General features: G+C 45.4%; 2 protein-coding genes across 2 annotated transcripts in view; one reads left to right on the top strand and one right to left on the bottom strand.

The window, feature by feature from the left end:
- LOC139048660 (uncharacterized) overlaps positions 1 to 12,839 on the bottom strand; it is a 384,154-nt gene that overhangs the window by 224,783 nt on the left and 146,532 nt on the right. The gene's annotated exons all lie outside the window — the stretch shown is intronic.
- The window catches only part of eIF3d1 (eukaryotic translation initiation factor 3 subunit d1), a 59,699-nt gene that overhangs the window by 7,662 nt on the left and 39,198 nt on the right, over positions 1 to 12,839 (top strand). Inside the window, exon 5 of the mRNA XM_070523119.1 lies at positions 12,499 to 12,823. Coding sequence (XP_070379220.1) covers positions 12,499 to 12,823 — 325 coding nt within the window. The remainder of the gene's footprint in view (positions 1 to 12,498; positions 12,824 to 12,839) is intronic.

Here is a 12,839-nt window from a genome sequence, read left to right as displayed (position 1 = left end):
TTATCTGGAAGGAAATTGAGGCTTAACAAACCAAAGCAACACATTGGCTTTCAGAAACACCGAACGAGTGTTCATCGAGCTGGGTTTTATATATATGTGTGTGTGCATCTAAATCTAATAACATTATTTATTTATGCCGCTACCATTAAAATGTGGCTGCCATGACTGAGGATCGAACCAATGTCCTTATGTTTAGCAGAACTCTATAGCCACTAATCCACTGCCGCAGGTACTCATTTCCATACCTGCCGCCAAGTTTTCCACAAAGTTAACGAATCTGTGCCCATTCTATGATTTTACTACTTTGCATCAAGTTTTACGAAAAATTCTGTTTGTGAAAAAGTGTGGCTAGTGAGCACAACCATACACTTGGAAGTCGTCTAATGGTGGAAGTACACCGCAGGTGTACTTGCTTCAAGCAATTTTGATCTGACAGCTTCCTGGAGCCTTCGGATTTGGCAACAGCAAGGTTGCTGAAATAGTTGCGGGGATATAAAAAACAGTGTTTTACTCGTCAGTCTCTGCACTTCCAAATTTGGGGCTGCTTGTGCGCTGTATTCAAAGATAAATCATCACTAATAAATTATGTGTCCTATAAAAGGTAAACACTGGGCACACGTTTAAAACATGCATGCTGCTGCCCCCTCCCCATGTCGTGTCTGCGGTAATTTTACGAATGTTACAAGTTCACAGCTTGTCAGTTACTCATTTGATAATGTCACATTTGTTTTCATTTGTTTATGTAATGTCTGTGGTCACACTTTGTTTAGCTTTGTTAGTTTGAGAACATTTGTAAAGCATGTGGCCGTGTTTGGCTCTTTCACCCGTTTTCTTGGATGGACTTTCTTCGCCAGAGCAAAAGATGCATGTGCGTTTACATAAGAGTGTTTTGACGTTTGATGATTTAGATGCTCCGATTGGTGATGGCAGTTATGGCTTGTTGTCGCATTGTTGTGCCACCTGGGCTGATGGTTGCAGGGCGCATTCATCGCCGAAGTCTGGTACGCATCTCTTGTCGACATGTGCCATTTCATCTTGCCAGCTCACCAAAGCACCAAAGCCTCGCTTAGACTGACTCCCACAGTGTGCGTGATCTGCACTATCTTAAAGCATATGGTCACTGGAGTATCTGGCCTTGGAGTAAGTGAGTGGAATAGCATAAGTATGCAGCCGTCGTCATGGTGTCATGCCAGCAACAGTAAAACCTTGTTGATACGACCTGGTTTCACATGATTTTCGGGTGCCAACGTTCGTGGTCGATAAGAAAAAAAAAATTACCAATACAGTTAAATTTCTTTTTTATCTCTTAATGCCGTTCCAAAAAACATTATCTTCTGGCACCAACTTTCAATATGTCACCAAGTTGCGATCATGTGATATGTCTTCTAGCAACTAGAGCCCATGTGAAAAAAAAAAAAAGGCACAACGCACGCGTGACTGAGAGCAGTAGGCGTCCGCAGTGCCAGCTTCCCTGCAGTACTTCCCCACCTGCATCGCATGAAAATGACACCACCCTCGGTTTCCTGTTACAGTACCAGTGAATCTCCTCGCGGATTGTCACGTGTCACCCTCGACAGCTGTATTGCCACCAACCCTACTGCAATAAGCATTTTCACCTATCTGTTCGCATAGCCGCCATGGTGGCGTAGGCTTTGGTGTTGCATTGCTAGACCCGACATTGTGGGAAGAAATTCTGGCGACAGGGGCTGCATTTTTATGGAGCCGAAATGCAAAAACGCTCGTGTACAATGCATTGGGTGCACGGTAAAGGACCCCAGGTGGTCAAAATTAATCCAGAACCATCTAAAGCGGCATCACCTAAAACACCAGAATTCAGTTCTGTTTTAAATCTTTCACAGTGCATGTGGCATAAGAAGCATACTGCATGCTTTTAATAGGTGATAACCCAATGTGCCTGCAGCGGCACGAAGTGACCATCATGTTTCACTCTGGTGGCATTGTATTCTGATATTGCCCACCAGCTCTATTTCCCATCACTGTCTTAAGACAGTAGGTGTCATGGGCCACTCTTGCCCCACTAACTAGACGTGCCTTTGCGTCTTGGGCCTCAAAGATTCTCGCTGAGTGGGCACGCAAGAACTTCCTGCCGAAATGCTCCACCCAAAGGAGCTGCTGACTCTGGCCGAATTCAAAGAATGCGAACGCAAGCTTGCCGAAGCCACAAGAGTGACATTGCCCGTCTCTGGTCGCTAGTGCCTCAGCAGGTCGGCAGACATCGGTGCCTTGTGCTATAGGGACTCGTGCAACAGTTCACATTACGTAGATGTCAATTACAATTGATTCTGCCAAATTTTGTGACCTTGGATCTTACGTTTTCCCGGGTAGTGCCTTATTTACTCAAATGTAACATGACCGCAATTTGAACGCGAGGGTCTACTTTGCATTCACCACAAAATAAACAAGAAAATTAAACTGTGACTGTAACGTGAGATGAATGGAAAAAATGGTACCTTTATTCAAGAAATTACAGTTTGGAAATAAGTTCTCTTCACTTATCGTCGTCTTGGGGGGGTATTCTTGGGCGATCCATTTCGGAGCTAGCTTCACTTCCGCTATATTTTGCGTGACACCGAAAGCGTCCCAAACAGTTGTTTTTTGGCACTCAGCCAGGCTCATCAGTGCCAAGAGCACTATCGGCCATATATGTCGAGGGGTTTGGTGCCAGGACGAGCTAAGTCTCGCGAAAGCGAAACTATCTCCATAAGTCATCCCATGAGATCACGTCATCTTCAAGCTTGTTTGAGATTAAGTATTTTCAGGCGTGTAGCCAGGATCTTATTTGGGGGGGGGGGGGGGGGTGCTATATTCTCTGTTAAGTTTCTCATGCTTGGGGCATAATAATACAACTACAGTAGGATCTCGTTACAATAAACTTCTCAGGACCTTAATAAACTTCGCAGGAAAAAATGTTGCAGTTTCGCCAGAAAAGTGAAGCATTGATTGTGATAGCAAATTAGTAGATATCTATACAAAACAAGGATAGTAGTTTTACTGGCTGTACAAATTTGTAAACATTTGCTTACTAACTAAATTAACAAGTACGGTGTCACACGCGCACAGGTTAACATGAACACATGTCGCTCGATGACTGCGGAAACTCGCTGAAAAATGCTGGAGTAAGGAATTGCGGCATTAGCAATGAGCGAATTGACCTTGTACAGCTTTCGCTTCAACGTGAACGAAACATAGAAAGCACATTGTATACGAAGCTACCGGCACTACGTGCACTCTGCAAACATCACAGATCACTTTGGAAATGAGGCCCACACAGGCGCGCACTTTGGCCACGTCGCAGATTGCTTTCAAGGTATGGTGCCAGCATCATCATCATCAGCCCGGTTACGCCCACTGCAGGGCAAAGGCCTCTCCCATACTTCTCCAACAACCCCGGTCATGTACTAATTGTGGCCATGCCGTGCCTGCAAACTTCTTAATCGCATCCGCCCACCTAACTTCCTGCCGCCCCCTGCTACGCTTCCCTTCCCTTGGGATCCAGTCCGTAACCGTTAAAGACCATCGGTTATCTTCCCTCCTCATTACATGTCCTGCCCATGCCCATTTGTTTTTCTTTCTTGGTGCCAGCATGGCCGCGCCTTAAGCAGCAGCCGCCGGAGAAGAACGTCCCCCTCCCTCTGCCTCACCCTCGTGCCTCGTGCGCGACAGGAGAGGGTGAGCATCTGCCCCGTCTTCCTCGCTCGCGCACGCAAGATTGAGCCACGTTCGCCGGCTCACCCTTGCATGCTTTCGCTCGCACATACAGCATGCGGCGCACGGCGATAATTCTATAGCCCTTGAGCTTTATGCGGAACCTCACGTGAGAGAAGCGACCTGCAACAGAGGTGTTGGCCATGCCTGGCCATGCGCAAATGCGCCGCTCTCCAGGCAGGCCTAAAGAAAGGGCCGCAGATGGAAAAAGCAAAGCCGCGCGGCGGCACCAATGTTGCTAACGTGCTGCAGTGCACTAGCACCATAGAGAAAGGATTCAACAAGAGTGGACATTCCCATAGAGCCCAGTGGCCGAATGGACTGCAGCTTCCCTAGCCGCCGGCATTAACACCTGAGGCACACTTCCAGTTTCGGTTTCACGTGCGCGTTTTGAATGCTAAATGGTATGCGTTATGCCGGCTGCGCTGATCGATGCTTTTTTTAAATCTCTTCTACAGCTCAGCCGCGCACAGTCTTCGTGCGAAATCGTTTTATTATTAAGTGAAAAGGATTGCAAACGATCTTTACAAGCCTCCATTGAATATGTGCCACGTGCAATTTCCTAATGATGCAAGACGCCTTGTGAAATGAGGAAATGTTTATTTTATTCTATATAAATGGTCGTTGTGGGCTTTTTGTGCATTCTTACAACATTGTGGCACCAGGTAAACAGCGGTAGTTCCCATTCGAACCTCCACCGGATGACATCAGCTGAAAAAAAGTAAATTACAAGCATTTGGTATTTGGCCATTTGGTTACATTTGGTTAATTACAAGCATTTGGTCATTTTGGTATTAACACATACGAATAATGCATGTAGAGGCGAAACCTGCAAAAGTGGTGAATGGGCGGCATTACAAACAAAAGCAGTTCGCTTTTACATACATGGCATAGAAAATACCCAACTCATTTCAAACCACAAAAACATCCATACATACCACAAAAACATCCTATTTCCAAGCATTCCTCTCTTCCCGGGACTTATTTCCTGCACTTTAAGAGCACGAATACACGGACTACTGCATGTTTCCAAAAAAGACTTGGCTACAATCGACCTGATAATACGCTACGAATGCACGGAGGTGACGACAATCCAAGCCCTCAACCAGACCATGCTGGATGCTCGCAGAATTTTCGCTACTCGCACTCAAGACAAATGTGTAGGTGCAAAGCCTGTGTTCAGTCGTTCAGAAGACAGAATTTTCAAGTTACAAGTTCTTGGTGTTTGAGTTCCTTGGCGTTATCTTTTGGGTGTTCTGCCGGTGCAAGCAACGCTCTCCCGTGTTATTGCTCTTTGCAATTGCTCGTCACGTTTTCGACAAGCGTGAGCACGGAAAGAAGGTTTAAGTTGTTGCAGGGCCATAAAAATTGTTACAAACTTGTTGCAGTAAGATTCAGTATGTGCCAAACTAACTTTGTCACCATGGTCGAGCTGCTTGTCGCTGCGTCACGACAGGCGTGGCGAGTGTGCCTTCAAATTATACCAAAATGCAACGAAATTAATTATAATCATGTTGGGGGTCAGAGAAAGTGTCACGAACTTGTCCCAGTAAGATTCAGTATAGGCGAAAGATCTACGCCAGACAGCCGAGCTGCTTTTCGCTAGCAGCGTCACAACGCCAGGCATGGCCACTACGCTTGGAAAGTGCCGCGAAAAGTAACGAAATTAGTTACAGTATTGTTGGGGGTTAGAGAAAGTCCCAAAACTTGTCGCAGTAAGATTCAATGCACGCAAAATTGCATCACAGGGCCCTGTGCGAGACCAGCGTCCCCAAAAGCTCCCAATGTAAGTTAAAATAATGTTGGGGCTCATAGAAAGCACTGCAAGCATCTCCCAGTACGAGTCATTAATTCAACTTAAGTGCACCACGACAGCCGAGCTGTTCTTCGCTAACTGTGTCACAAGTCTCCGTAAGCCCAATTGCTTGAAATGCGTTGCAGACTGTCGAACAAAATTTCTCACCTTGCCGTAGTCCAATAGTGCAGTGGTGCCATGTCGAAGTGCAGAAGGAACGCAAGAATTCGCAGGGAGCCCTACAAACCAGACTAAATTCAAGAGTAGAAAAACAGCCAGATGGGTCGCCAAACAGGCCAACGCTCAGATGCGCAGCCGGTCTCGCTCGCTTCAGTGGTGTGTCGGACGAATGACGCATGCGCCTGGCACATTGTTCGCCTGTCGCTAGGCAACGGAAGAAAAGTGAGCCACAAAGTGTAATTCAATTTATATGCAAATATTTTTAGTTTTGCCAGGAAACAATAAAAAAATGGCTGTGGCTTAGGTAAGGTTAAGCCCAGGATGCGAAGCATACTAGCCTTTATTTTAGTTGTTGAACCACTGTTTAGCTTGGTGAACTGCTGTTGCTTGGCTATATTTGGTTCGGCTAGACGAAGAAACAACTCATGCGTTACTCTGCTTCGCCTTGGACGCCCCGCATTGGACGCGGTGAGCGTCGAGCAACGCAGCGTTCGGCGCGGCAACGAAATGTGCGCCTGAGCAAGCGACGCAGGCCTGAGCCTTAGAAACAGCTCGTTTCTAAGGCAACACCGCATTCACTAGAGGCGCTTTTGTACCGCTTTGAAGCATCGTACTCGTGGCTCAGTGGTAGCGTCTCCGTCTCACACTCCGGAGACCCTGGTTCGATTCCCACCCAGCCCATCATCATCATCATCATCATTTATTATTCCCTTAAGGGCCCCGTTTGGGGTATTACATAAGGGGGAGGCAAAACAATAATACAAACATCGAATGAATAGTCATGCAGAAAGCAAAAAGACAAAGGCAACAACTGAAAAGACACTAGAAGAACAGGTTTTTGCATGATTAGCTGCAAATATGGGTGGTTAGTAACTCTCGAAATTTCGAAGGGTTTCGCTCTACAACAATGGATTCCGGGAGCGAGTTCCATTGTTCTATTGCAGAGGGAAGGAAGGATTTGTTAAAAGCGTTTGTAGAACCATGAAGGCGTTGGATACATAAAGAATTGAATAGACGATGTGATGAGCGAATGGGTGGAAATAAAAGTGAGGAACGAAGGTCAGGAAAGTTATAGTACAATTTATGGAATAGGCAGAGTTGCGAAATTATGCGTCTTAATGCTAAAAGGGGTAGACCAATGGATAACTTTAAGTTAGTAACGCTGATAGTGTTGTCATAATTCGATAAGATAAAGCGGGAGGCACGATTTTGAGTAGCTTCTAAAGTGTCAGTCAAGTACTTTTGATGTGGATTCCAAATTGCAGACGCGTATTCTAACCTGGTACGGATGAAAATTTCATATGCTAGTTTACGAATCGACGGAGGAGACAAGGATAGGGATCTTTTAATATAGTTAAGGGATCTTGAAGCATCGGCGGTTATTTGTTGGATGTGGTTCGACCAATTTAGTTTGTTAGTGATGATAACGCCAAGGTAGCGGTAACTGTCGACCTCGGATAAATTCACAGAGCCCAAGGAGTATAGAAATTTGGATGTAGAGCGTTTACGTGATACATGCATTAACTTGCATTTGGAGACATTTAGATCCATCATCCAGCGTGAGCACCACTTGTCAATAGAATTTAGGTCATTTTGCAGAATGGATTGGTCAGTGTTAGTAGTGACACGACGGTAAATAACACAGTCATCGGCGAATAGACGTATTGTGGATGATATGTCTGTTGGGAGGTCGTTAATGTATATTAGAAAAAGGAGTGGGCCGAGGACGGATCCCTGTGGTACACCGGATATTACTTTGGTAGTATCTGAACAGCGACCGCCAACACAGGTGAACTGGAGGCGATCTGTCAGGAAGCAAATGATCCATGATAGGATTAGAGGGTCGAGATGAAGGCAAGAAAGTTTGGACACTAGTCGGTGATGAGGGACGCGGTCGAAAGCCTTTGAAAAATCTAAGTAAATTACGTCAGTCTGAAATGAAGAATCTAAGTTTAGGTGGAGATCTGTGGTGAATTCGAAAAGTTGTGTTTCGCATGATAAGCCTGGACGAAAGCCATGTTGTTTGCTAAAGAAAAAAGAATTTCTGTCGAGGTGGGAAGCTATTTGGGAATAAATGACGTGTTCTAAAAGTTTACAGGCAATACATGTAAGTGAGATCGGGCGATAGTTGGATGGGTCGGAGCGCTTACCAGATTTAAAAACGGGGGTTACTTTGCTTAGTTTCCAGTCTTTGGGAATAGTACCCTCGCTTATAGACTGGGAAAAAATGATTTGTAATATCTGGCTAGAAATGACGTTAGTGCCTTTTAGTATCTTTACCGGTATGTTGTCAGGTCCGGGGGAGCTAGATATGTTAAGTTTATTGATTAGGCTTGCGATTCCTTCAGCAGTTACATCAATGGGAGGCATTTCATTGCCGCAAAATCTTGGTAAAACAGGAATGTTGGTGGAAGATTCAGAAGTGAAGACGGAAGAGAAGTATGAATTGAAGACGTCAGAACGCTTTTCAACTGGAACATGGGACCCATTAGGATTAGTTATGGTAATGTTATGCGACTGATTTCTATTTGGTGCGAGTATTTTCCAAAATTTTTTCGGGTTTACACGGATGATATTGAGAAGATCCTGGTGATAAAATTTTTTCTTAGAAAGCTTCAGAAGGCTGTTGTACTCGCGCAGGCAGGTGAAATACTTCTTCCATTTAGGGGCGAAACCACATTTTTTTGCCACTCTGAAAAGCCGCTTTTTCTTCTGTGCTAGTTTTTTCAGTTGGTTTGCAAGAGTTGAGCCAAAGCCACTTCTCCTCTGTCGTGACGTCACGGTGTCACGTGGTTTCAAGGCGACACCGCCGCGCCTGAGGAGCTGGGTTGAGCTCTCGTAATATGCTTCGCATAAAAAAAGAAATAACGTCTTGAATTCATTTCACATTCTCTCTTTTTTTTCAATGCTCGCGACAGCAAGCGGTCAGCGTTAATACTAGCGTGATGTATTTCCTGTCGCCACTTTTCGCCGAGTGTCCCCTCTTGTTGAAATCCTTTCTCTATGCTAGCACTCTCACAATCCACAGTAACGTGGAGTTTGAATTATTGGTGGCAGTGTGTATTTCAGCGTGAATTAGTGGGATGTGTTACATATTGCTTTCAATACATTGCTGGATGGACCGCGGCTGCTACTTCTAATTATCGAAAATTTCGAATTAACAAGCTTTAACTGTAAGTGGCTTCGACTGTATAGGCATTCTTACAGGTATTTAAAGATACTCATAAATCTGAAAACTTCCTTAATGTGATATTCGTAGTAACAAGACTTTAGAGGACTACCTTGAGCAGGCACTTGGTTTACCTGAAGGCATGTCCTATCCTGTGCTTGTCTGGGGCGGGCATTCGAAGGATATGCACCTTTGTTTGTAGGCGACGCGCTAGCCTGAAAATTTTCAGGGAGAGGGGAGGTTGAAGCTTGGTAGCCCTCCCTCCCGTTCCCTGGCTATGCCACTGAGTACATCTACAGAGGCCGCATGACCATTTCATTCAGGGGCGGTACCAGGCCGCTATGAGGACCAGTATTCTTCCAAGAGGCTGTGAATTGGCCTTCTGCTAGTCCTGCCATCTGTGAATCAACGACGTCAAGCAACCGAGCAATGGCGGAGTTTCCCTCCTTCTCGGCTATCAAAATTGCTTGTCTCTCGAAGCGGGCATCATATCGAATAATCGGAGTCAAAGTGTGAAAGTCCACAGGTTTACGCAGCATCATAACTGTAACACCAGTCACCAGTACAGTGAAAATGGCGTCGATTCCAAGGAGAAAAACAAGTTTTGACTTCAGTCGAGTTCTCTACACTTTAAAAACAGTTGCACCCTTTGGGGTGTATATTTGCCGCACAATAGTCGTAATCTGTCTTGCCCACATTTCCTTTCTTTAACACTGTGAGCCCGGTACTTCCCAGTTACTAACGGCATGCAGGTTATCAGCATGGCAGAGCATTCTCGACAGGAAAGTAACGAGTGCAGCGTTTTCAAGAAATGAACCGCACGCAAGACAGGTGACGTTATTGTTGGGTGGCAAATATACACCCCAAAGGGTGCAGCTGCTTTTAGAGTGTATGGACTGGATTGAGATGTAAAGGTACAGGCTGCCAACGTAACGCTAAAAACTGCTGAATTTAGGATGTTTGTTTTATAATTTGCGAATTCCGCCATTATTCAAATGTAATGCAAGGGTCGAGTTCCACCAACAAAAATCATGTAAAGAAGCTTGAGTTAATACGGTACGCATTTTCTAACATTTTCCCACCCCGGAAACGTGTATATGAACAAGGTTCTACTGTACCGAAACCTCCTAAATATACTTTGTGCTGCCATCATCAGACATTTATCGACGTCAGCAGTGGACTTGAAAGGTATTGCCAGCGTGTCAATTTAACTTATCAACTCTGCGTAAGCTATTCGCTTACTTTGACAATCATCTGTAGGGGTTCCTGCAACATCTTTCTCTTCAATGGCTAAGAACAGTCATCTGTGTGGAATTTGTCTGTGCATTGGGAGTGCCAACAGCAAGTGCACAATGACACGCTTGAACCTCAATATAGCAAATGTGGGCATATCAGATATAATGAATCATAGAGTATAACGAAGCAAATTCAGCAAAGTGTATTGGTAATGCCTCTCTCTAATGCCTCTCTGCAATACCTATTGACCCTCACGGTATACCATTTTTATTTGAATATAAGGTGAAGTTTTTTCCAAGAATCCTTGGCGTTGAAGGCACCCCTTGCCTTATGTGCAAGGCTGAGAGATGCATTTACTGTCACGCCTATCTTTTCTCAGTTTTCAATCTTTTCGACACGCTTTTCTTTTGTCTTTTCTTTTTTGGTCTGCGCCTGAGTTTATTACCATTGCATCATTTCATAACTGAGGCTTTGCAGTTTTCGTTAGCTAAACCTTTGTTTTGTGGCTGAATGTATTGTGTTAGTTCCTTTTTTCTCACTTTTTTTCCTTTCTTGCATATGGCAGGCCACCTTATACATGGGCCAGTGCAGCTCACTGCCGAATTGAACTTGGGGGGGGGGGGGGTCAGACTGTGTCAAGCTGCAGTTTGTGAGGCTTTATTCCGGTTACCTTTTTTCTCTGTCTAAGAGGATTTGATTGATAGATTGAATATAGAGTTAAAAAGATTTTTAATCAATATATTACAATCTATAAGTGGTCAGACAAGGAGACACAATCTCTCCAATGCTATTCACTCCATGCTTCGAAGAACTATTCAAGCTATTAAACTGGGAAGGCTTAAGAGTGAGGATCAATGGCAAATATCTCGGCTATCTTCACTTTGCAGATGACATTGTCCTGTTCGACAACGCTGGAGATGAGTTAAAACAAATGATTGAGAGTGTAAGTGTGGGGTTGAAGATTAATATGCAGAATACAAAGATAATGATGAATAGCCTGGCAAGGGAACAAAAGTTCAGGATTGCCAGTCAGCCTCTTGAGTCTGTGAAGGAGTATGTTTACCTAGGTCAATGACTCACAGGAGACCCTGATCATGAGAAGTAAATTCACAGAAGAATAAAAGTGGGTTGGAGAGCATATGGCAGGCATTGTCAGATCCTGACTGGAAGCTTACCATTATCATTAAGAAAAAAAAAAAAGATGTACAACCAGTGCATTCTACCGGTGCTAACATATGGGGCATAAACTTGGAGACTGACAAAGAAGCTTGAGAACAAGTTAAGGACCACGCAAAGAGCTGTGGAACGGGGAATGCTAGGTGTAACGCTAAGAGATGGGAAGAGATTGGTGTGGATCAGAGTGCAAACGAGAATAGCTGACATTCTAATCAACGTTAAGAGAAAAAAAAACGGAGCTGGGCACCCCATGTAATGCGTAGCTTATTACGTTTATTGCTGGTCGATTCGGAGCATGATTTCTAGCTCCGTGGCAACAAATTCGAATTTCACTAGTCAATCTGGAGTGGGTTCGCACTTTTCGCTGGTCATTTCGGATCAAATTGCGTTGGATCGCTCTCACTTGCTCCACCTCTGAGGCGCGGATACGGGCGGAAATAGCTCGCGTCACTTCCACCTTCAAGTGAAGTCGGTATGCACAACAATGTGTTGCTTCGCGAAATGGCTGCGTTCGGTGCTGCTGTATAGAGCTCGCGTTTAGCACCTGCTGTACGAAGCCTTCTTTGTACATTGTCCATGCAGAATCCTTGTGGGTGCGACATCGAAATGGCAGACTCTACGACTGCCATGGTTAAATTGCACACGGGGGGCGGCGACTTTGGTTGCCATGAAAACATACAGAGCGGAAGTCAGGCATAGTTTTCGGAACCGGTTTGTGCGACGTGTACGCAGACTTCCTGTGTGATCCCCTGCAGTGCATTTTTGCATTCCGCTGGCCAATTCGAATTTGTGAAACCCGAGCGTTCGCTCGAGGATTTCGGCGGTCACTCCAAATCGACTAGTGAAAAACGCCATAAGATAACCGGTGGCCCATTGGGATTACAGAACGGGTGCCAAGAGAAGGGAAGCGCAGTCGAGGACGGCAGAAGAATAGGTGGGACAATGAAATTAGGAAATTGTGGGCACTAGTTATAATCAGATGGCGCAGGACAGGGGTAATCGGAGATCGCAGGGAGGTGCCTTCGTCTGGTAGTGGACATAAAATAGGATGATGATGATGATATTACACTCTGTGTAAAATGAATCATTACTTGTGGAAAATGAAAAACATGATCACTGTTAAAATTAAAAGCACGATCTCCGAATTTCTAGAACTAACTCATCTTCATGGACAATGGTGACGCTCTGCGCTGGTCTTGTCCAATCTTCTGTGCAGGGAGCGTATGCAGCAGGTGCGCAAGTGGCAGAAGCAGATGCGCCAGAAGTTTGACAACAAGGGTGGCCAGGTGCCTGTCAAGCACCGTGAGGCCTCAGTGGCCGTGCGCCCCAGCTGGAAGGTGCTGGAGGAGATGGACTTCCCCCGGCTCTTCAAGCTCTCCCTGCCCGCCGTGGGCGAGGGGCACGACGTGTACCGGTGCGGCGCGGTCGAGTTCTACGACAAGGCCTACAACCTGGTCACCTGCAAGAACGAGCGGCCCCTGCAGCGCATCAACCGCATCTTCCACAAGGTCACCACCACCGACGACCCCATCATCCGACAGGTCGGTCCATGCGAGA

The sequence above is a fragment of the Dermacentor albipictus genome, chromosome 8 (genome assembly GCF_038994185.2).
Source record: "Dermacentor albipictus isolate Rhodes 1998 colony chromosome 8, USDA_Dalb.pri_finalv2, whole genome shotgun sequence".
NCBI classification, from domain to species: Eukaryota; Metazoa; Arthropoda; class Arachnida; order Ixodida; family Ixodidae; genus Dermacentor; species Dermacentor albipictus.
The sequence above is the reverse complement of the archived record's forward strand: the minus strand, read 5'-3'. Positions and strand labels throughout refer to the sequence as shown.